This window comes from Lactuca serriola, chromosome 3, assembly GCF_051521515.1.
Source record: "Lactuca serriola cultivar US96UC23 chromosome 3, Lser_US96UC23_V15, whole genome shotgun sequence".
Lineage (NCBI taxonomy): Eukaryota > Viridiplantae > Streptophyta > Magnoliopsida > Asterales > Asteraceae > Lactuca > Lactuca serriola.
In genome coordinates, this window is record NC_136410.1 from 225,632,054 (window position 1) to 225,653,682 (window position 21,629).

At 41.9% G+C, this 21,629-nt stretch overlaps 2 protein-coding genes and 1 long non-coding RNA gene across 4 annotated transcripts; all 3 read right to left on the reverse strand.

Annotated features, from left to right (window-relative positions):
- Window positions 1–1,382: 1,382 nt before the first annotated feature.
- LOC145093641 (putative disease resistance RPP13-like protein 1) lies at window positions 1,383–5,872 on the reverse strand. The gene has a single exon (XM_079031837.1). It carries the CDS (start codon window positions 5,247–5,249, stop codon window positions 1,467–1,469), a length of 3,783 nt encoding a protein of 1,260 aa, XP_078887963.1. The 5' UTR covers window positions 5,250–5,872; the 3' UTR covers window positions 1,383–1,466.
- Window positions 5,873–6,616: 744 nt separating this feature from the next.
- On the reverse strand, window positions 6,617–9,689 carry LOC145093642 (uncharacterized). Of its 2 annotated transcripts, XR_013702996.1 has the most exons (7): window positions 8,695–9,689; window positions 8,284–8,383; window positions 8,154–8,206; window positions 7,813–8,041; window positions 7,329–7,471; window positions 7,165–7,237; window positions 6,617–6,873 (listed from the first exon to the last, which is right to left on the reverse strand). It is a non-coding gene; the product is annotated as an uncharacterized LOC145093642 (long non-coding RNA). The 2 variants fall into 2 exon arrangements; XR_013702995.1 differs by having other exon boundaries at window positions 7,813–8,206.
- A 7,823-nt stretch (window positions 9,690–17,512) lies between these two features.
- On the reverse strand, window positions 17,513–17,986 carry LOC145096065 (uncharacterized). Its single transcript, XM_079033837.1, has one exon. It carries the CDS (start codon window positions 17,984–17,986, stop codon window positions 17,513–17,515), a length of 474 nt encoding a protein of 157 aa, XP_078889963.1.
- Between the last annotated feature and the right edge of the window lie 3,643 nt (window positions 17,987–21,629).

The window sequence follows — 21,629 nt, forward strand, 5'->3', positions numbered from 1 at the left end:
AGAGAATCATGTAGATCCCCTCACAAAGTGTATGAGTAGGATTAAGCACGTTCAACATGCAAGGAGCATTAGTCTGAAGGACGATATTAGTTTTAGTGATTAGATAGATATTTTAGAAACCTGTAACAATATAAATGTAATTGACATTTGATGATTAAGTAATGAAGCTTTATTTATGAGTATTGCTTACTATCTTTTGTCAGTTGTTTATTTTGTGTTTCAACTTTGCATGTTTTACTTCCTGAATAATTGGATTGTTCAAAATTTCCACAGTCAATCATACTTTGGGAGTAAGTATTGAATTAAGATTGTCATGAATTGGCTTGTAAATTGTCTAAGTGTTTAGACATAGCAAATGTTTGATGTAACGTTCATGAGTACTCCTGAAATGGGGATTTGAGTATTGGATTAAACTCATGCTCATTGAACTGCTTCATGAAATTTATCACGGGTAATTATGAGACGATAATATCATGTAGTCTTTAAACCGAGATATATGAGTTGTTGTTTACGAGTTGGTTGTGCCAGGCCCGGTCTGAATTGATGTGTTCAATTAAGTTCTTCGTCATACAAATCAGAAATCGGAAAACAAACTGTTGGACAATAAGAACGATTATATTCCATGTCTTTGTCCAATAACAACATTTTACTTTTGTATTATAGAAATTAAATATTCTCCACTTATTATTCCTATTCATCCTCCTATCACTTTTAGATGATAGCATGTATATTAAAAAATTATTATTTTTATTAAATATGACAAGTTTCATAAAATTCCATTCTAACCTTTAAAGATCTTGAATCTATGTTGATGTAGCTCCAATTTATGTGGTTAGCCTTGTTATTTTAACACCTATATGATGCGTTTATATTCTTTACAATGAGTAAATAAGATAATCATGAATCAGTGAATTTACTAAACCATAAGACTGACCTGATTGGTGTTCTCTCTTTTTGCTCTGTTTTTAATCTAACTTTCAAACATAGACTTATGCCGACCTATTAGTTAAACAACCATCCATTTAACTCATTTGAATTTGAATAGGTTGTAAACTTGAAATGTGTCTAGTTAGTATTCATATTGTTTTGTTTGTACTTTATTATATTATTCCTGTGATGATTTCAAAATCCAAATTGTACAACTTCAACAAATAATAAAAATTCTAGGATCAAACCTAGTACACAATTTATTTTGGAATTTCAAATTGATTGTTTTTCTGAAAACTTTAATATATTATACAGGGCCTTCCATGTACACAATTTCAATCATATTCAACAATCATAAAACCAAAAAGAAGCAATTGCATGTTCATGTTAGCAACCATATATTGAGATACAAACCAAAACTTATATAATATTTGCATGTTGTTGATTAAAAGAAAGAAGAATCAATTATTATTATTATTATTATCAAAGGTAGAGGGAGGATCATACATAGCTTTAGATTAAGTTTACAAATGTTCAGCTCAAGATATGTAGATACAGGGGATAAGCGAGATGAGGGGCCAGTAGGAGTCTCTTCTATCACTCCTTTCTTTCAGATTCGGGCATCTAAGTATAGTCAAACTCAAAAGTGAAGTCAACAACATTCCTGGTAGATCTATCGTATTTGGGCAGTAGTAAATAGAGAGATGCTGGAGGGAGGTGAGGTGTTGGAGTCCCACTGAAACCAATTCCAGTTTCTCAAATCCATGTATGCGAAGAGAAGTAAGAGACGAAGGAAGAAGATGAGACAGTTGACTAAAATTAGTCACATCTTCTGACTGTCCACCCAACCGTAGGTCAACAAGTGAGATTGGAAAATTCTGTGGGCCCCACTCTGAGATAGGCGTCTTCAACCACCCTATTGAAAGGGAACACAAGTTTCGAGGCCAAAGTCCACGAGGAAAGGAAGCATCCATGCTTGGACAATTTTCTATTGTAAGATGTTTTAAAAAAGTGAGATTCGGTAGCTCGTGGTCAGGAAATGACTCCATATTTTGACAATTTTTTATTTCCAATTCGGTAAGGTGAATGAAGCAACTCAGTTGAATGATAGATGTCATATTTGGGCAATTACCTATTTGTATGTATTCAAGCATCTGCATGCTTGAGTTGATAAGCTCCTTTTGCAACAATTTCTCACAACCTCGAATGGAAAGTGACTTGAGCTTCTTCCCTCCATTTCGGAAGGAGACGGATGTAACTGAAGCACAATCAAATATACTCAATGACTCGATGCTATCCGGGCAACTGAAATGCTGCATTTTTTTACAGAAATATATCCTGATAAACTCCAGGTTGCTCCCATGGCCAAAATTAACCTCCTCTTTCTCTCCTAAGCTCACCAAATTTGAACAATAAGTTACTTCCAGCTTCCTTAAATTCACAAGAATGTTACCTGCCTTTGCATCTGATTCCAACAAGTGTCTTATTTCATTACACCATTCGATTCTTAATTCTTCAACTGCCCCAAGACACTGTAAAACACCTCCCCACACCTGATCATTAAGTCCTGAAATATGCCTGATATCCAACTTGGTGACCAAAGAAGCTACACGAATCAGACTTGTTAACACATCAGGACCACAACGGTTTATTCTTAGAACCCTTAGTGAAGGTTGGGTTTCAAGTGAGATTTTAACCAAATTAGGACATCGATCTAGCGAAAGCTCTTCAAGGCATGGAAATGTTGCATTTGTTAACCATGCCTCCCAACCCTTCATATCTCGAAAACTCAGAATTTTAAGTGAAGGGAATGCAAGACTAGTCCCACGAAACTCCGGGCCCACAACTTTAACCATAGCCATACCTTCAATAAATAACTCCTTAAGTGATGGAAGCTGCCCAAGTGGTGGTAGAAATGTACTATTTTTACAACCATTTATCGACACATGAGCCAACCGAAGAAATGACGGATCCCCAACCCAATTTGGAAACTCTTTACCTCCATATGACACAATTCCGAGCTCTTTCAGACTATCATTATGAGGCTTCAACACATTGAACAACTCCTTTTCAAGTGTTCCCTTTCGAGAATCATCAAATACATCACTCCATTCAAATTCTAACTCACTTATCCGCTTTTGGGATAAGTTTGCTTCTTGTGCATGCATTACGCTTTGCACTTTGTCCAACCCCTGAATGGAAATTTTTCCTTGGAGATCCTTTAAATCTTTAAGCGCAGTTATTGAAAACCCATTGTCACCTTCAATGATAAATTTAGAGAGAATTCTTAGACTTTTCAACCCACCAATCCCTAAGGGCATCTTTTTCAATAGTGGAGTATCCCTCATGTCAAAATGCTGCAAATTTTTAAGCTTTGAGAAGCTCTTGGGCAACTCTTTTAAACTACGACAGCCAAAAATGATCAACGTCTGTAGATTATAAAGATTGCTGACATTATCGGGTAAATGTGTGATTCCAGTTCGAGATAAATTAAGATACCTCAAGTGCTTCAAAATACCAATAAATTCAGGCACCACATTTATGTTAAGACAACTCAAACTTAGGACCCTTAATAATGGTAGCTCACAAAGTAGTTCGGTTAGAATCTTATTTGATATGAAAAATATTTCCCGACTTTTCTTCACCGCAACTGAGGTTGCTAAGAATGTCCTCAAATTTTTAGCTCCTTTGCATGCCTCAAACCTTTTGTAAACCATGTATTTCTCACAAACAAATGACATATGGCGATATTGTTCCATACCTTCCTTCCTAACTTCCTTCTTCATCTTAATGTCTAACCTTGAAAAAAGATCTCCAGCAACAGATGTCGCCAAATCATTCATGAGGTCATGCATCACAAACAACGATTTGTCATCAGGCGCATGTTGAAAAAACGACCTTGACACCAACTCTTCAAAATATTCAACACCCACACGTTCCATTGACTTGTTTGTATGTGATCGGTGCAAAAACCCTTCTGCCATCCACAATAGAATCAACTCCTCCTTGTTGAACACGTAGTCTTTGGGGAACAAAGAGCAGTATGCAAACAAGTGCTTCAAAGAAGCTGACAAATCATGGTAGCTTAGTCTAAGAGCTGGAATAATCTCATCTCTCTTTCCTAATCTCCATATCTCACTATCCAACAGCTCCTTCCATTCTTCCTCGTTTGTTTTTGTCCTCAATAACCTCCCAAGTGCTATCAAAGCCAACGGCAAACCATCACATTTTTCCACGATACCTTCGCCATGTGATTTAAGTGTGGGATGTGAATCAAAGCTACTTTCACCAAATGCATGTTGAGCAAATAAAGATAGAGCACTCTCATGTGTCAAAACCGAAAGACTGTAAGCTTGAGTACTGTAACCCAATTGGGTTAACAACGAAAACTTCCGGGTTGTAACAATAATCTTACTTCCTGGTGCCCCAGAAAGAAACGGGCGTTCTAGAATTTCCCATTCGGTATAGCTTTCACTCCACACATCATCAAGAACAAGCAGAAATCGTTTCTTTGAGATCTTCTCTTTTAAAGCTACTTGAAGCATATTTAAATCACTAAAATCTTGGTTTCCCCCGCCTATAGATTGGAAGATAGTTTTGCTTATTTTGAAGATATCAAACTCATCAGAAACACAAACCCATGCCTTGAGTAGGAAATGATCATTCCCTTGCATTTCATCATACAAAAGTCTAGCTAGAGTGGTCTTACCTACCCCACCCATACCAACTATGGGCACAATGCTAAAATTTCTATCACATGGTTCATCCCGGAATAGCTTTTGGAGCAACGCATTCTTATCACCATCACGCCCAACAATGCTAGATGCATCTACTAAAGAGGTCTGTAATCTTCTACTCATATTCATATGTCTTGGGCTTTCACCTTTCACCCTTAAACCAAGATTATTTTTTTCCTTTACTAGTTCTTGTAAATTGGTGGTAATACTATCTAACTTGTCGTGCATCTTCGTACTTAGTGAAAAGTTCATGCAACAAGTTGGGATTAGCTTTCTTACCATGCTGCTGGTGGCTCCAGATTCCTCTGTGAACTCACGATGCATAGCTTCCGTTGCCAAATCGTCAAGTAGGTCGTCAATGTCGTAAGCTAAATGTTGGAGACCATTTAACCATCTTCTAACAGCTTCATTGGTTATTTCCTTCTCGGAAGCATCATTAAGCAGATCTTTGATTTGGATTAATGACCTCTTCAGTTTCTTGAGCTCGGAATCAATTCCCTTGTAGCGTGCAATCTTCTTCAAGGAATCAGAAGCCAGTTTTTCAAAGACCACCGTTAAGAAGCCAGAAAGAACAATTTCAGCCATTGTTGATGATACGAGCAGAAATATAGTAGAGATGTGGATGAAATGGATGAACAGAGAAAATGATTTCAATTATTGGTATACTAGAGATGTGTATGAAATGGATGCACATGAAGAAAGGATTCGGTCATTTATTAGCGCATAGATAAGGATGAAATCAATGTACACCACAATTTTGTGGACCCGAAAGTTGTAAGTTGCCATGGCCGAAATTAAACAATAACAGGTAGAAAAATATTTACCAAAACATTGCAAATTACAGCTTATTCATCATACCATGTAAAAATTATGTGAGGGTGGACCCTATAAATTTTCTTATCAAAAGGAAGACGATGAACAATTGAACCTCGCTACTGAGTCAGCAGCTCATATAGGGTTGATCAGGTTCGAGTAGATGTGATGGGTCCGGGATTAGATGGATCGCCTCCACCTCCGATTCTCCTTTTCACTTTTCCATGGCACTCACCGTTCTCTTCGTCTTGGCCTTCTCTCTTTACATCCGCCGCGTCCCTAATCCTATCATCTCAACAGTTGGGTGTGGTGTGGGTGACTGACGATTTTGAACCGACTCAAATGAGCAATTGAGTTTTCTGAGAATTCGCCGTTGAAATCCTTTTTATGTTTTTGTTTTGTTATTTAGTTTCTTAACTAGGGAAGAATCCCCGCAAAAGCGGGGTTGCATACATGAAAGAAATTGACAAAACGGTAAAATTTTATTGAGCTACATTGAGCACGATTCAAAACCTCTTATAACAAAAGGGAAAAATTATGTTGGTACTTAACACCTTAACTGACAGCAGTCAACACTACCTACTTGCATATTTCTCATAAAACCAACGTATTAATACTACTTCTGAATCTTTGAAGTATGTATTCACCTAAAACTTCGATGAATTACATCAAGAAGACAAGAACGGTTACATTTGTGATGAATTGCATCAATAATTAAAATTACACCAAGTAACAAAAAAACTCAGGAGGTACCGTTAGTGAATGTAGCAAAAAAATTTGAACACAGAAGACGATATGCTTCAAGTAGTAAAGATTTCTAGAACACTAAAAATATAGTCATCTTACAGCAAGGTTAAAAGCTGGTGGAGTACCCAGCAACCCTAAAAGTTGCAGATACATTGATATCAACATTAGAGCCATATTGACTACATTTTCAAAATTGTGATTACTGATTTAAGTATACTATGAAATGTAAACTTAAGCTCCTAAAAAACTTTTACGTATAGTAGTTTGTTACAAGAAATTCTACACCCATCACATTAGACTGTATCAATATCTTATTCCAATCGATTTAAAAATAAAAAAAAAAGCAAAAAAGATCATGTATGATGTTTTAACTGAGTAGAGTAAAAATAACATCGCAGAAAAGGGGTTTTTTATTCCATCTAGTGTATGTGTGTAATTTGTATTTCAATAGGAACAACCATTGGAAAGTTGGAAAACCACATCCACAGAATTCAGAAAACAGACAATAGATACAAAACATGTACAGGTGTAGAAGATGATGGAACCGGTTGGTCGTTGATGACGGTGCTAACTGAACAGAACCGCCGACTCAATCGTCGTCCTCGCCGATTTTAGTAATCCATTGACGCTAAAACAGGATGAAATCTCCCTGATACAAAGATTTTATTTTATTTTATTAATTTTTTCCAATAATACTATAAAAATACCTTTTCTTTTTATTCATTACAACCAATTACCAGACAACTGTTTCCTTTTTGCTAAACCAAAGAATGAAGACAAACCATTTTCATAACTAATAAATTCTTTCTAAGCAGGGTCAAATTAGTATCAAGTAAAATAGACAACATGCAACACAATTCCATCACTATCCATCATTGATGTTCAATTTAACATAATTCAAATCGACATAGATTGGATATCACTCATAAAAAACACTTACCTGATATAGATAATATTCCACCACCTCATCGTCCTGTATTCAAGCCTATCTTGCAATAATCCTCTATCATTTCCTAAACATGGAACTCTTAACAATCTGTTGAGACAATATCACAAACACTTGTTGTGCAACCATAGAAGCAAAAATTAGGACTGAAAATTTACCAATAAGCAATGAACTTTTAACATGCCTTCAATGCAAATCAAAAGATGATTTAAGACTGGAAACAACTTAATTTTGTTTCCCTCAGAAATGGCAACCACTCAACGCCAGAAGTCAACCGCAGAGTGACATTTTTGGTCGTCACCTGTAATAATACAAAGGGCAAAAGAATCAATTCCAAATCCAATAGACCACCTGCGATCATGTTGCTCATCAACGCTTCCAAATGCGCCTTTCTTCAATTGGAGAATAAACCTAATGTGATATGCTGTCCTTCATCTGCTAATCTAAAACTCAAATGAAATCTAAAAATCAAATGAAAGTAAAATTCAATACGAAGATTGGAATTAAGTTCAGTAAAATGGATGTGGATAGATGTACGTGGAAAAACAGATAAGAGGTTATAAGGGAAAATTTGTCCAAATCATTCATAAGGGCAATAGCGTCTTTTTTTTAAATAGTACACGGGTAAAGTGAAAAAACTACCTTCATCTTGTTTGATGCTTCAAATCTATCCAACTGAAGAACAGATAGATTGAACTATTGCTGTTGATTTTGAGAATTTTCGGCGCCAGAGCAGCTTATTTTGGATGATTTTCTTGTGTTAGTGAGAATATTGGAAGTGTTGAGGTCATTGAATTTGAATTTGGAGGAAAATTTGGAGAAAATAGTGGAGGGGGTAAGGAACAGGGTACAGCTATGCAGCTAACCATATCTGAAATTTTCAAAACAACAAAAGCTGAAAATATTGTTTACAGTGAAATAAACTTATCTGAATATTGAATCCATTGCTCCTCAAAAATTGTATGTATCCAAATTTTTTTTACTTTCTTCCATTTGCTTTGTCTCCAAGATCTCAACACTATTGAATCATTACTTGCTGCAAATTCAATCAAAAATTACTGCATTTTCAATGTTGTATTTAGATCCTTATGAAAATACTAAGTAATGTTTTACCAGAATATAGTAATTTGTGGCTCCAACAACGAATGGCAAGTGATTTCAAGATGTTATGCCATTGATAAGCTGATTGTACCCAAGAGATGATGTTGCACTCCTACGTAGAGTATACAGAAAATCACAGATGATTAGCGGCATTTAAGAGATATGAAAGCAACTTTGAGTGCCTTAAAGCCTTTGAATACAAACTTATATGTTTTTTTTACTCTAATCTGTACATTTCACTACCTGTGGATACTTTTTGCACACGTTTCAAGGAATGTACGCCTACCCACAACAGAAAAATATGATTTTTATATTTTGTGTGCAAATTCAACTGTTTTATGAAGTGGGTTTGGGGCAAAATTGAAGAATTGTCAAAATGTAGGTCATCAAGAACAGTAAATTTGAAGAAAAAAGAGGCCGTACCAGAGAATTGAGTCTCTTGAAGGATGACGATGAGGCCAGCATCAAGAACTGTTAAGATTTTTCCAAAATTTTAATTATTCTGTGTATGTTTGGAAGTAATATTGTAGCGTATAGAGAGAGAAAGTATGAGAATTTGGCCTTAATATAATAAAACTTAAAGAGTTCTTCCATTTCTTTCTCCTCCTTTTCTTTCTCTCTGTCTCTCGGTAGATAAGATTTTGCATAGACCCTCAATCAGAACTGCAGAAGCTTAGGGCACCACCCTTGCTGCTGTAATTGAAGATGCAAAATGATTCCATCATCATGCTTTGCTCTGTTAATCAACAGGAAAAGAGTCGATATACCCAAATAAAAAGAAATAGTGAAGCAAATATAATTAATTAACTTGCCTGTATTTGTCAGAAGAATTTTGATAAACGATTCGAATTTCCCATTGTGAAATAATGAAATTAGGGTACCATGGTGGTAAGGTGCGACGGTGGAATCAACATTCTTGAAGATCTAGGGCTGATAATTGAAAATTCTAGTACCATCGACTCCTACCGAGAGTTGTGAAAAAAAATGGAATCAAAGATAGAAAAGAGGGACCCAGATGAGTGGCAAACACCATCGACAAACGCCACCTTGCCACCTTCCTCGGACCAACACCATCGAAAAACGCCATCACCACTTGCTTCCTTCGTGTTTCTTTTTGAGTAGTCAAGGATTGAAGGAACCCACCTCCATTTTTCTTTCCCGATCAGTAACAGATGGGAGCCCTCAAACTTTGATTTAAAGAGTCGGTGAGGAACAGTGGGAGAGATAGAAAATAGGTGTGCGAAGCAGCCATCGATTTTGAGTTGTGCAGACGATGTAAAACAGTAAAGCAAGGAGGCAGTGGAGAAGAACTGGGAGGGCAGTACACGTAGAAGGAGAAGAACGGATAAAAGAACACGTATGGGGAATGAACAGTAACGGAACCGAACCATTATGATGGAAAAATACAGATTAAAAAAAAAAAAAAAAACCAAAACAAAAAATCCAGCCAATCATAGATAAGAACTGTTCAAATGTCACTTTAGAATTAGTATGTATATATAATTGGATAATTTTATTTTATTTTATTGAAAGACAGGGTTTAGTGGTTAGAAGAGATCATCATTGTCTCGATTAGAACCCGAGATCTCCACTTTAAAAGGTAAAACCTCTACCAAATTGGCTAGTTTTACACTTTAACCGGATATTTGGATTATGAATAAAATATTTTATGGTAATAAATAAATAATAAAATGGAAAATGACTTGAAAAGGTAACTAGGATCAGTTGTGTTTATATTTAGTTACTGAACTTTTTTCTGCGCTTGATTTACCCCTGAGTTATTTGAAATTATTCATATTTTACCCTTATGATCGTTGTAACCGTTTATAAGGGTAAAATGTGAATAATTTCAAATGATTCATAGGTAAATCAAGCATGAAAAAAAGTTCAGTGACTAAATGTGAACAAAGCTAAAAGTCTATTACCCTTTCAATTCACTATCTCATAAATTGTTCTAAATGTTATTAAGAATGAGCACAAACGGAATATTGAGGTCATACAAGTGAGTATGTTGTAATATTCATATGATATACATTTAGTATATAAGGTACAAAAAACGACACTTATAAATGTAATAGGAGCAACCATAGAAACTGAAGGAAAATAGATTGTGGTGGGTTCAAGCATTTACTGAAGACATAGGCGATAGTTTTCACTCTAGAGGATGAAAATGGTCATTGTAGATTGTACGAGGAAGAGAGACATCATAAAAAAATGTGAAGATAATTTGATGTTAGTTTTGAATAAGGGTTTTCTCTTTACAATAAAAAAGAGATTTGATTAGAGAGTGTGGATGCATGAGATCATGGTTGTGTTGTTGTAAAGAGAAAAACCTTGACTACTCATTTACCGCTCCATGACCATGATCTTATGCATCTACGCTCTCTAATCAAATCTATTGTTCTTGTAAAGAGAAAAACCTCATTCAAATCTAGCATCACAGTATCTTCACATATCTTTATCAAATGTGCTTTATTCCTCCTACAATCTACAACGACCATCTCCACCCTCTAGACTGAAAATTGTTGCCTATGTCTTAAGTAAATGTTTGAACGCACAGTCCTTTTCCGTTAGTTTCTAGGCGATTGAAGTCGCTCCTACTGCATTTCTAAATATTGTTTTTTGTACCTTATACACTAAAGGTATATCACATGAATATTACAACATACTCGTGTGACCTCAATATTCCGTGTGTGCTCCTTCTTAATAACATTTAGAACCATTTATGAGATAATGACTTGAAAGGGTAACGAACTTTCAATTTTGTTTATATTTAGTCATTGAAAATTTTCATGCTTGATTTACACCTGAATTATTTGAAATTGTTCACATTTAACCCTTATGAAAGGTTACAACCGGTCATAAGGGTAAAATGTAAACAATTTCAAATAAATCAAGGGTAAATCATGTACGAAAAATATTGTAGTGACTAAATGTATGTAACACCCCAACTCCCAGGTACAAGAATTTTATCTAAAAAGAACAATTTTGACTTGGAACTCGTCGAGTTGATGGCCTCCACTCGACGTGTAGGGAATTCTCTACTCGACGAGTTGAGAGGCAAAACTCGACGAGTAGGAGATGGAAAATGAAACCCTAATTTTAAGGGTTTTGCACCCTATGTAAAGGGTCATAAGCCTCCCTCAGCCTCCCTTGCCGTCCCCCTTGAGATCAGAAACCCCTAAACGTGTTTATCTTCCATTTTTGTGTGTTAAGGAGCTTGGAAGGTTGATTTTGAGAAGAAGGAGTGAACTCTAAGGAGCTTGGAGCAAGGAGAAGCTAGTGGATTTGAGTTTACTGCATCTTAGCTTCATATTGGAGGTGGTTGAGTTTAGATCCGTGTTTCGAGAGCTTGATTTTGTGTTTCAGTTCGACATTCTGAGGTGAGTTCTCCTCACTATACTGACAGGTTCTACAACACCAATGTCGGCCCTTTTTGGATTTTTATCCGGATTATTGCATGATATGCTTATTGATTTACATCATGGTTGTTAGGATGGTGATATGCTTAGTGACATGGTTAGGTCGGTATCCTGGTATATAGGATGATGCTATGTTAGTGACCGGTTAGGTCTGTAGCCTGGTTATAGGATGTTGCTATGATTAGTGATCTGTTAGATCGGTTTGACTGTTGTATATGCTAGAGTATGATATTTATGTGCACATGCTTGTTTGATTGGGGGTTGGGTTGAGGCGGTCATGCTTTGTGCCGAAGGCCAACATACCCAGGGCGGTCCGGATAAAACTGAAGGCCCTGCGAGGCGGTTCAGTCAGGCCGAAGGTCCGCCGAGCGGTCCGGATAGGCCGTAGGCCCTACGAGGCGGTCCAGACGTGCCGAAGGCTCGGAGAGCGGTCCAGATAGACTGAAGGCCTGCGAGGCGGTCCAGTCAGGTTGAAGGCTCATTATGCATGTTGTTTGATTACATGATATGATTATGATTGTATAGCGTTGGTATTTTAGGGGTAACTCACTAAGCCTTTGAGCTTACATTTATCGATTATTGTTTCAGGTACATCTGACGATCGTGGGAAGGCGAAGGTGTGATCATGCACCTCCTTATGTTTTATGATTTGATTCTGGGAAACTCTGACATTAAAACATTTTGAAAATTGATGTGACCTTTCTCTTTCTCTATTCGCAAACTTCTCTCTAACGTCTAGCTATCACTGCAAGATCACAAAGAATAGAGGCCGTCAGCCGTTTTCGGGAGGACCTCCCGGAAGAACGCTCTGACGGTCAAGTTAGAGGGTGTTTTAGGGTTTGTGTGTATTCTCTCTAGAAAGCCCATAGAACTTACCTCGCAGGTCTAAGAGCACATCCTTTTATACCTAGCGCTCCTGCCTGAGCCGTACCAGACAGGATCGCTTTTAGGGAGACAGGATCAGAGGCGCTGATTGGAGGGTGGTGCACCTTCAACTGCTAGAGCGTTCTCATTGGCTCCGACGGTAATGATCTAATCCTTCTGCTTATCTCCTGACCGTATCTTTTGTCTTGGAGCAAGGAGCGCCTCTTGGTGGGCGCGAGCCATCCGCTTGCGCGCTTCGCTCCCGGGTACGCCAGCGGGCGCTAAGCCTGCTGGGCTGAGCCTAGTTGGCGTGCCCGGCTCTTGGGCTAGACGCGGTTCTGCTGTGCTGCCCCAGGCACGCCATCAAGTCCCCCAGTCCAGTAGTCGTAGCGTTGCAGTGCTAGTTACAGCATTCTGGGCTTAATTAACTGACGTGTGTCGGTTTTTCTTTATCCGCCACTCCGTCCTTAATGGCGACGTGACTGCGCATGATGACTGGCAGTTTCGTCATTGTGCCAGACATTTAAATGTCCCGCTTCCTCCACTTCTTTATAAGGGTATTTGCATGGTTTCTCTTGCCTCATCTGTTCCTCCTTCTCCTCTTTGTGTTTATCTTCCAATTTTCTTTCATGGCAAACCTTCCCGGAGTCATTCCATCTGCCGCTGAGTATCGTCAGTTGGAAATCACTTATGGATTGTCTTCCTTAGAGGGTGTGGAGTTTCCCTCTCCTGGCTCTAGCATCTCTTCCCCTCCCCCTTGTAAGATTGGGGTTTACTTGAAAACCCTAGACGCTGGTATACGCTTTCCTCTAACGGATTTTCAGGAGGAGGTCCTCCAAAAAGATGGTTGCAGTCTTCAGATGTTGACTCCCAATGTAGTTAACAAAGTGGTTGCGTTTGAAATGATCTGCAGGGCCAACGGTATCTTCCAGATTACTTTGTCTTCAAGTTTTTCTTCCGATTCTGTGTTACCGGAGATAAATGCACCTTCTCGGTCCGACGAGGGGGACACGCCTTAGTTCCCGACGGGCGTACCCCCAAAAACTGGCAGGATAAATGGTTGTTGGTGAATCAGGAGCTGGTTGGGAGTGGTCGCTATCGTGCCAATGCTTTTGCCGATACCATCCCTAAACTCTTCCCCCACAACCAGGGTGTCGCTGACTACTTGAAGAGTGTGCAGGTATCCGCTGAAGATTATTCCGAGGCACTTCTTTCTGGGGTAGGGATGAGCCACTCTTGGAGGCAGTGTGGCAAAATGGTGGTGTTCTTCTCCGTCGTTGATGGTGAGTGTTGTATCCCTCTTTTCCTTTTCGTCCCCTTATTACTCCTGTGTTATTTATATTTCCGTTCTGCTTTCCCTAAGTGTTGAGTCTTCTCTGTCCATGGATGAGGTGTTGTGAAAACGTTATCAGGGCAAGTTGGAGTTTCGCGAGGTGGATCTGGTCGATCGGCTTCCTCCCCCTCGCCGGATGGATCAGCTTGCTCTAACCGCTGCCCCTCCCGTTCCTCCGACAAGTTCATCGGCGTCCGAGGAGAATCCGCTGCATGATCACCCCATTTCTGCTGTCATGCCCCTGGGTGGCGTTCCTTCTTCCTCCATGGAGGCTAGTGAGGACAGCAAGGAGGGACTCATCAATGATGTCCGCGCGGATGTAGGCGAAACGAAAATTTGTACAAGCCATGGGCGAGCTAGTTACTGGTGCGCCCACTGCTACCAAGAGGGTACATACTAGGCGCAGCTTTTCTCGCCTACTGATCTCTATGATTTCCACACCAACGGGTGTGGTAGTGATCCCTGATGACGACACGCAACAGTCCGATGGGATCAACAGGGCGATTGAACAGCCCGCTATTTCAGACTTCTCTACTATTCCTTCTCCAATTGTTCCGTTTGTTCCTTCAAGGCTTTCCCCAGCAAAAGGTTTTGGTGTCCCTGGACAAGCTGTAGTCTCCAAGGATGGTGGTTCTGGAGATGGTGCTTCTGAGTCTACTGTTTTTGTTCCATCATGGGATCTTCGCAATGACTCTCGGCTCTCTGTGCGTGCCAATGCTTTGGAATTTTCATGCCACGCCTTTCCTCCGGCTGCAGTTGGAGATATGGAGGCGATGGGTAACCCTGCCCTTGCTCACAATATGGCCTACGCTGCCGCACAAGCCATGTTTTATCTTGTTGTAGGTTCCCGACGCGTCCATACCCTTGGCGAGATGGAGACCGCGCATGCCGCCTGTGGATCACGTGTGGCAAGTATGGAGCGCTGCCTTAGCGAACTTGGTGATGACCTTCGTTTATCTGAAAAGAAGTGCGAGTTGCTAGCGTCTGAGAAAAACATCCTTGAAGAAGCCAGAGCCGTGTTGGAGGCTAAGGTTGACTCCCTCACACAGATGAATGAGGGTTAGATGATTCAGGTGGAGAGTCTTGAGCGTGATGCCGCTAATCGTGACAAGCTTGTGCCGTCGCTACAGTCGGATATGGACGCTTCTTGTCGAGACCTGGATTAGTTGGTACGTGTTGGTGTTGTTCCTATTGTTGATAAGTTGATTGAGCATCCCGATTTTACCAATGCCATAAGCCTCATCTGCCATGTTGTGTTTGTGGTTGGGGTTAAGTCCCTTCAGAAGACTTCTACTGGTGTTGGTGGTGGGGGGGTAGTTGCCGGTGCTTCTTTGGTTGGTCCTGCGGTTAGTGTAAATGATGCTCTTTTGTCTTTTTCCAGTATGGATAATGCATCTCTGTTGGGTTCGGGGGAGTTAGGTATTGAAGGTCTTCGGTAGTTATGTTCTTTTGGTGGTTCTGAGGGTACTCCAGAAAGTGTGATGGGTCAGGAAATTATGCTGGTAGGTGAGGTTGATGTGGGGGGAATGGTAAGGGTGGTGAGGCTGGTGGTGAAGGTGATCGTGGTGTTAGAGTAGGTATTGGTGATGGTAATGTTGGTGAGGTGGTTGTGGGTGATGGAGAGGATGTTGGGGAGGGTGCACCGGCATCGTGTGCTACCCCTCTTGGGGTGTATAAATTTATCTGCTTAGTTGGTTTAGGTTTTGATGCTTTTGACTTGTGTAATGTTTGGACTTTTAAAAACAATGTTTTATTTTCCTGGATGCGTATTTTGTATGCTCTAAGCATTGTCTATTTTTTTTCTCGCTTTGCTTATCGTTTTGCTTGCTTGTTTATTATACATTATATAGGAGATACAACACCCTGATGCGCTAGGCATTTCGTTTTGCCCATGCTATCCTTGACACACTAAGTGTCGGTATTGGGCGCTCATAGCACCCAACGATCGAGTTTTGCATGTGAACATTCAATCGTTATAAATTAATACACTAAGTATCAACAATCAACAATTGCATTATCATTCTACATTGACCGCGAACTTTTAAATACACTAAGTATTAAACTCATGTCACTAAGCATGGACATATGTACTCTAAGTACTTGGGATGTGCTACACTAAGCAGCACATCGATCAGCTGGGATTGCATCTCTTTCCCTCTTTCTTGTTTAAAAGAAATACTTCTTCAAGTTCCTGGCGTTCCACGTTCTTGGAATCTGCCTTCCTTCCATTGTTTCTAACACATATGCGCCATTCATGTTTGCTTCTGTGACTCTATAAGGGCCTTCCCATGTTGGGCCCAACTTGCCTTGGGGCTGGGCTCGGCTTGCTTCATTTTTCCTCAAAACGTATTCACCAACTCTGAACGCTTTTTCCTTTACTCTTTGATTTTAGTACCTTTCTGTTGCATGCTTGTATGCAGCTTGGCGCATTCCAGATTTTTCGCACTTTTCTTCTAGGATATCCAGGTTTATCCTTAGGTTTTGTGCGTTGCTTTCCTCTTCCTTGTTGGCCACCCTCAGTGTGTTCACTGCCACCTCCATGGGAAGCTTGGCCTCTGTCCCATACGTTAGGCTGAAAGGGGTTTCCTTCGTGCTTGTTCGTGGTGTAGTTCTGTACGACCACAGCACCATCGGTATCTCCTCCGCCCAATTCCCTTTTGCTTTGCCCAACCTCTTCTTGATTCCATTTACAATGGTTCGATTGGATACCTCCGTCTGTCCGTTCGCTTGCGGGTGTGCTACCAATGTGAAACGTTGGCTTATCCCTTTGGTGGTGCACCATTCTCTAAACGGGTTCTCAACAAACTGTAGGCCGTTCTCGCTGACAAGAACTTTAGGTGTCCCAAATCTTGTCATGATGTTCTTCCATATGAATTTTATCATGTGTCTCCCCAATATGCACGCCAATGGCTCCGCTTCGATCCATTTTGTGAAGTAGTCCACTATCACCACCATATACTTTAGCTTTCCTGGCGCTTCTGGGAATTGACCTACTACATCTATGCCCCATTGGTAGAATGGCCACGGGCTGGATATGTTATGCAGTGGCACCAGGGGTTTCGCTTGGACTGGGGCGTAAGACTGACACTCCCCACATTTCCTAGTCATTTCTATCGCATCTTGCTGTATCGTCGGCCGGTATACCCCCATTCGCAACACCTTGCCCGTTAAGGCCCGTTCCCCTTAGTGTGCTTCCTGTAACATCTCTCTCTCTCTCTCTCTCTCTCTCTCTCTCTTTGTCTTGGTCCACACACTTTAGCCATGGGGTCGTGAACCCTTTCTTGTATAATTCTCCGTTAACCATTGCGTACGAAGGCGCTTTTATACGTATTTTCCTAGCCTCGCCATGATCGTCTGGCAACACCCCCCTCTGTAGGTATTCCCGGAACGGTGTCATCCACGTGGGCCCGGCTGGGGCTAGGGCGTTCACCTGCTACTTGTCTATGCTTCTTTCACGGAGTACCTCTACCAGGACCTTTTTTGACAGGTGGTCGAAGCACGTGGATGCCAACTTGCTTAAAGCATCTGCCCTCTTGTTTTCACTCCTAGGTATCTGCTTGATTGTAAACTGTCCGAACGATCCTACCAATTGTTTCACCATCTTTACATACTTTCCCATTCTCTAATCTTTTACCTCGAAACTCCCATTAACTTGGTTTGCTGCTAGCCTCAAGTCGGTTAGGGCCGTTACAGCTTTCGCACCCATCTGCTTGGCTAGACGCAATCCTGCAAGCAGCGCTTTGTACTCTGCTTCGTTGTTTGACGTGTGGAAATCGAAACGGAGAGCGTAGGTTACCTCTTCTCCTTCCGGGCTGGTCAGGATCATCCCCGCCCCTGAGCCTTCCCTGCTGGATGCGCCATCCGTATACAAAGTCCACGAACTGTTATCAGCCGGGCCCCCTTCAACTGCCCACACTTTCTCTTTGGTCGGGTCCCCTCCGTCCGGAATTTCTAGTAAGAAATCGGCTAGTGCTTGTCCCTTGATACTTGTCTTTGGGCGGTAATTTATGTCGTTCTCTCCCAGTTCGATTGCCCACTTCGCCAACCGGCCTGACGTCTCCAGCTTGAGCAGTATCTGTTTGATGGGGTAACTCATGAGCACCTCGATCTGGTGTGCTTGAAAGTACCGCCTTAGTCGTCGCGCCGCATAGATCAGCGCCAGGACCAACCTCTCCAGCGTAGGATAGTTGAGTTTCGGTCCTTGCAGCGCTCTACTAACAAAATATACCGGTCTCTATTCCCGTTCCCTTTCTACAATCAATACTGAAGATATCGCTTCGCCTGATGTCGAAGGTACACTTGTAACGTCTCTCCAGGGACAGGGTTAGCTAGCATGGGTAGTTCATGTAGCGCTTCCTTGATTCTTTGGAGCGCTTTTTCTGCTTCATTCGTCCATTGGAAATTGCTCTTCTCAATGCATCCCTTCAATATGTGGAATAACGGCATAGCCTTGTCAGCGGATTTCGAAATAAACCTGCTTAGAGCTGTAAGTTTCCCATTCAGACCATGTGCATCCCTAAGGGAGTTCGGGGTTGGTGTTTCGATGAATTCATCGAATTTGGTCGGGCTGGGCTGGATACCTTGCTTGGTGACGTAGTATCCCAGGAACTGCCCCTCCTCCACCCCAAACGTACATTTGGCTGGGTTCAGTTTCATCTTTACCGCCTCTAGGGTCCGGAAAGTCTCCTCAATATTTTGCAACATCTTGTCTTCATGCGGGCTCTTAATCACCATGTCGTCCACATATACCTCGATGTTTCTCCCGATTTGTTTAGCAAATATCGAGTCGACCAGGCGCTGAAATGTGGCCCCTGCATTCTTTAAGCCGAAAGGCATCTTGGTGTAGCAGAAAGTGCCATGCTCTATGTAGAAGGCTGTTTTCTCCTCATCTTCTTTGCTCATCAAAATCTGATGATACCCATTGTATGCATCCAAAAAACACTTTAGCTTAAACCCTTGTAACGATTCCACTTTCTGATCAATCTCCGGGAGGGGGTAACAATCTTTAGGGCATGCCTTATTTAAGTGAGAAAAGTCTATGCACATATGCCACGACCCATCTTGCTTGCGGGCCATAACTGGGTTCGCGATCCATGTCGGGAATATTGCCTCCCGCACTATCCTGGCTTCTGCCAGCTTGGCCACTTCTGCATTAATTGCCCTATTACGGTCTCCTCCTTGCACTCTCTTTTTCTGCTTAACCTCTTTTGCGCCTGGTTTAATTACAAGTTTATGCTCGATGACCTTCCTTTCTACCCCTACCATGTCTGTAGGAGTCCATGCGAACACATGTTTTTATTGTTTGAGCAAGTCAACCAGCGCTCTTCTTGTATGACTTGGGAGATCGCATCCATTGCTGACTGGCTGGTCGGGGTATCTTTCATTGATTACTTCCTTCCCTTTCATGGGGTTGTGTTTGGGCCTCTTGGTCTCTTTGGTTATCTCTATCGGCTTCATGACTGTATAGCATTGCAATTCTTTAGGTGGGGTGGCCAGCACTGTAGCCGCGCCCATTGGGGTGTCGAACTTCATGATCCCATGCATAGTTGATGGTACTGCCCCAAGCTTCAAGAGGGCTGTTCTTCCCAGAATGATATTGTGTTCCGCCGAATGCCGAATGACCATGAAGTCTATCAGGGCGGTTTTCTTTCGCTGTTTGTCGTGGCTAGTAATGGTCAAGGGGAGGTGGATTGTGCCCATCGGCCATAGGCTATGACCAGTGAATCCTACTAGCCTCCTGGTTGTGGGCCGTAAGTTATCCTTCCAACGGTCTGGGAGGAGCCGGAAGCAATGCTCGTAGATGATGTTCTTCGAACTCCCGATGTCGACATAGACCCTATGTATAGTTATATCCCTGATGGAGGCTTGTATCACCAGCGGGTTGTCGCCCTTCCATCCTTCCGGTCGGGGGTCTTGTACGAAGAACGTGAGTGTGCGTGCTAAAAATTTGGCGGTCTACTGCTCCCCCCGTTGTTCTTCCCTGCTTCTCTTACTTCGTATCATGAATATCTCCTTGGACTGGATCCCCTCACGAGGTGTGCCCTTGGTGTTTTCAGCATCAAACTTGGCGCGCAGGCTTCGCACTACTTCTACCAGATCTCCTTTGAGTTGCTTCTCTTCCATCTCTTTCTTTAATACCAAATAGTTGGCCGTATCGTGTGTCTTACTCTTGTGATATTCACAGTATCGGTTCTTGGGCGACTTGGTCGGCTGCTGTTTCTCGGACACCGTGTACACTTCTGGGCGGCGACTGCGTCTATCTTCCTTCTTGCCTGGCCATAGTGCCTATTCCCCCCCCCCCCCCCCGGCGAAAATCCATGTGGCCCGGATTGTGATGTCTGGTCGCCATGGCATTCAAGTAGGCCTACTTGGCTGCCTCACCATCTTCCTTCCGCAGATACCTTTCTACCCTTTCCTTCAATTCGGCCCGTGTTAAGGGTTTCTTTCCCATGAGTTTTTGCGACAAAGGGCCTGGAAAGAGCCCCCATGTAAAGGCGCCAGCTATGAGCCCCTCATCATCTCCCAGTACATCCAACGTAGCATTTATGAACCTTGTGAAATATTCTCGTACAGTTTCCCCCTCTTTCTGTTTACAGCCTATGATTGAATGAGAATCTCCCTTGTACTTACGTCACTACATGAACTTGGTAAGGAAGAGGTACTTAAGATGAGCAAAGTTTGAAATGTTGCCCGGTTGCAACGTCTTGAACCACGTGTCGGCGTTGCCATCAAGGTCGTCGGGAAGTACGTGCACCAGAACTTCTCGTTAAGTTTCAACGACGTCATCGTCCATTCATACGTGTCGATGTGGCTATCCGGGTCGGTGGTTCCATTGTACGTTTTGAGCGTCGGGAGCTTTGTTGTGTTCGGTATTTCATAATCCAACAATTATTTAACAAACGGAGACGTCACACTACAGGAAAAACAATCTTGGCCTAGGACAGTCGACGCTCCCTGTTGGTATTGAGGGTTCATGTCATGTGATGGCGGTGTGAGATAGCCAGGACTTGGTCCATAAAAGGGGTATGGATGGAATGGCAGCTAGAGGGGATAACTAGCGGAAAAAGGGTGCACGGGGGCTACTGGGTTGATAATTATCGGCTGTTGCAGGCTGCCGTTGGCGGGGATAGTCGGTCCAGTCCATGCGCCGGCCATCGGGTAGATGGGTGGTGAGTGGTTTATCATGGTTTGCGCCAACGGCGGTTAGGAGTTCGTTGAACTCTATCCACCCATAATCTGGAATGACAATGGCGTTGCAAACGACGGTGAGATGTTGAAAACGTGACTCGATGGAAGTGTAGTTGAGTGGACCGGTTGTGCCTACTGCAGCGGCGGTGCAAAGAATGGTGGTATCTGAAGGTGTGTAGACGGAAGTGGCCCCACCGGAGTCGTTCCTTGCTGAGAAAGCGGCGGTTGTGGAATGTTTCCGGCGATTGCTGTAGAACTTCCTTCACCTAAAATGGCCATGTTGACCATTGTAGACGGTGGTGTTTCGTCCAACGCCGTCATGGGACGTATGGGACTGGTCGGTCGTCCCTCACTGCCGTTGGACGCCATTGACGTTTTCTTTTGTGCTTTTCGCTTGTGTTCTTCGTCTCACAAACGGATGGCGCCAAATGATGCGACCTTACTATTTCTCTATCCGCAAACTTCTCTCGAAAGTCTAGCTATCACTACAAGATCACAAAGAACAGAGGCCATCAGCCATTTTCCGGGAGGAGTTCCCGGAAGAACGCTCC

Bases quoted from the DNA above. Each gene is read 5' to 3' on its own strand.
- LOC145093641 (XM_079031837.1), bottom strand. From the start codon at position 5,249: ATGGCTGAAATTGTTCTTTCTGGCTTCTTAACGGTGGTCTTTGAAAAA.
- LOC145096065 (XM_079033837.1), bottom strand. From the start codon at position 17,986: ATGAGTTACCCCATCAAACAGATACTGCTCAAGCTGGAGACGTCAGGC.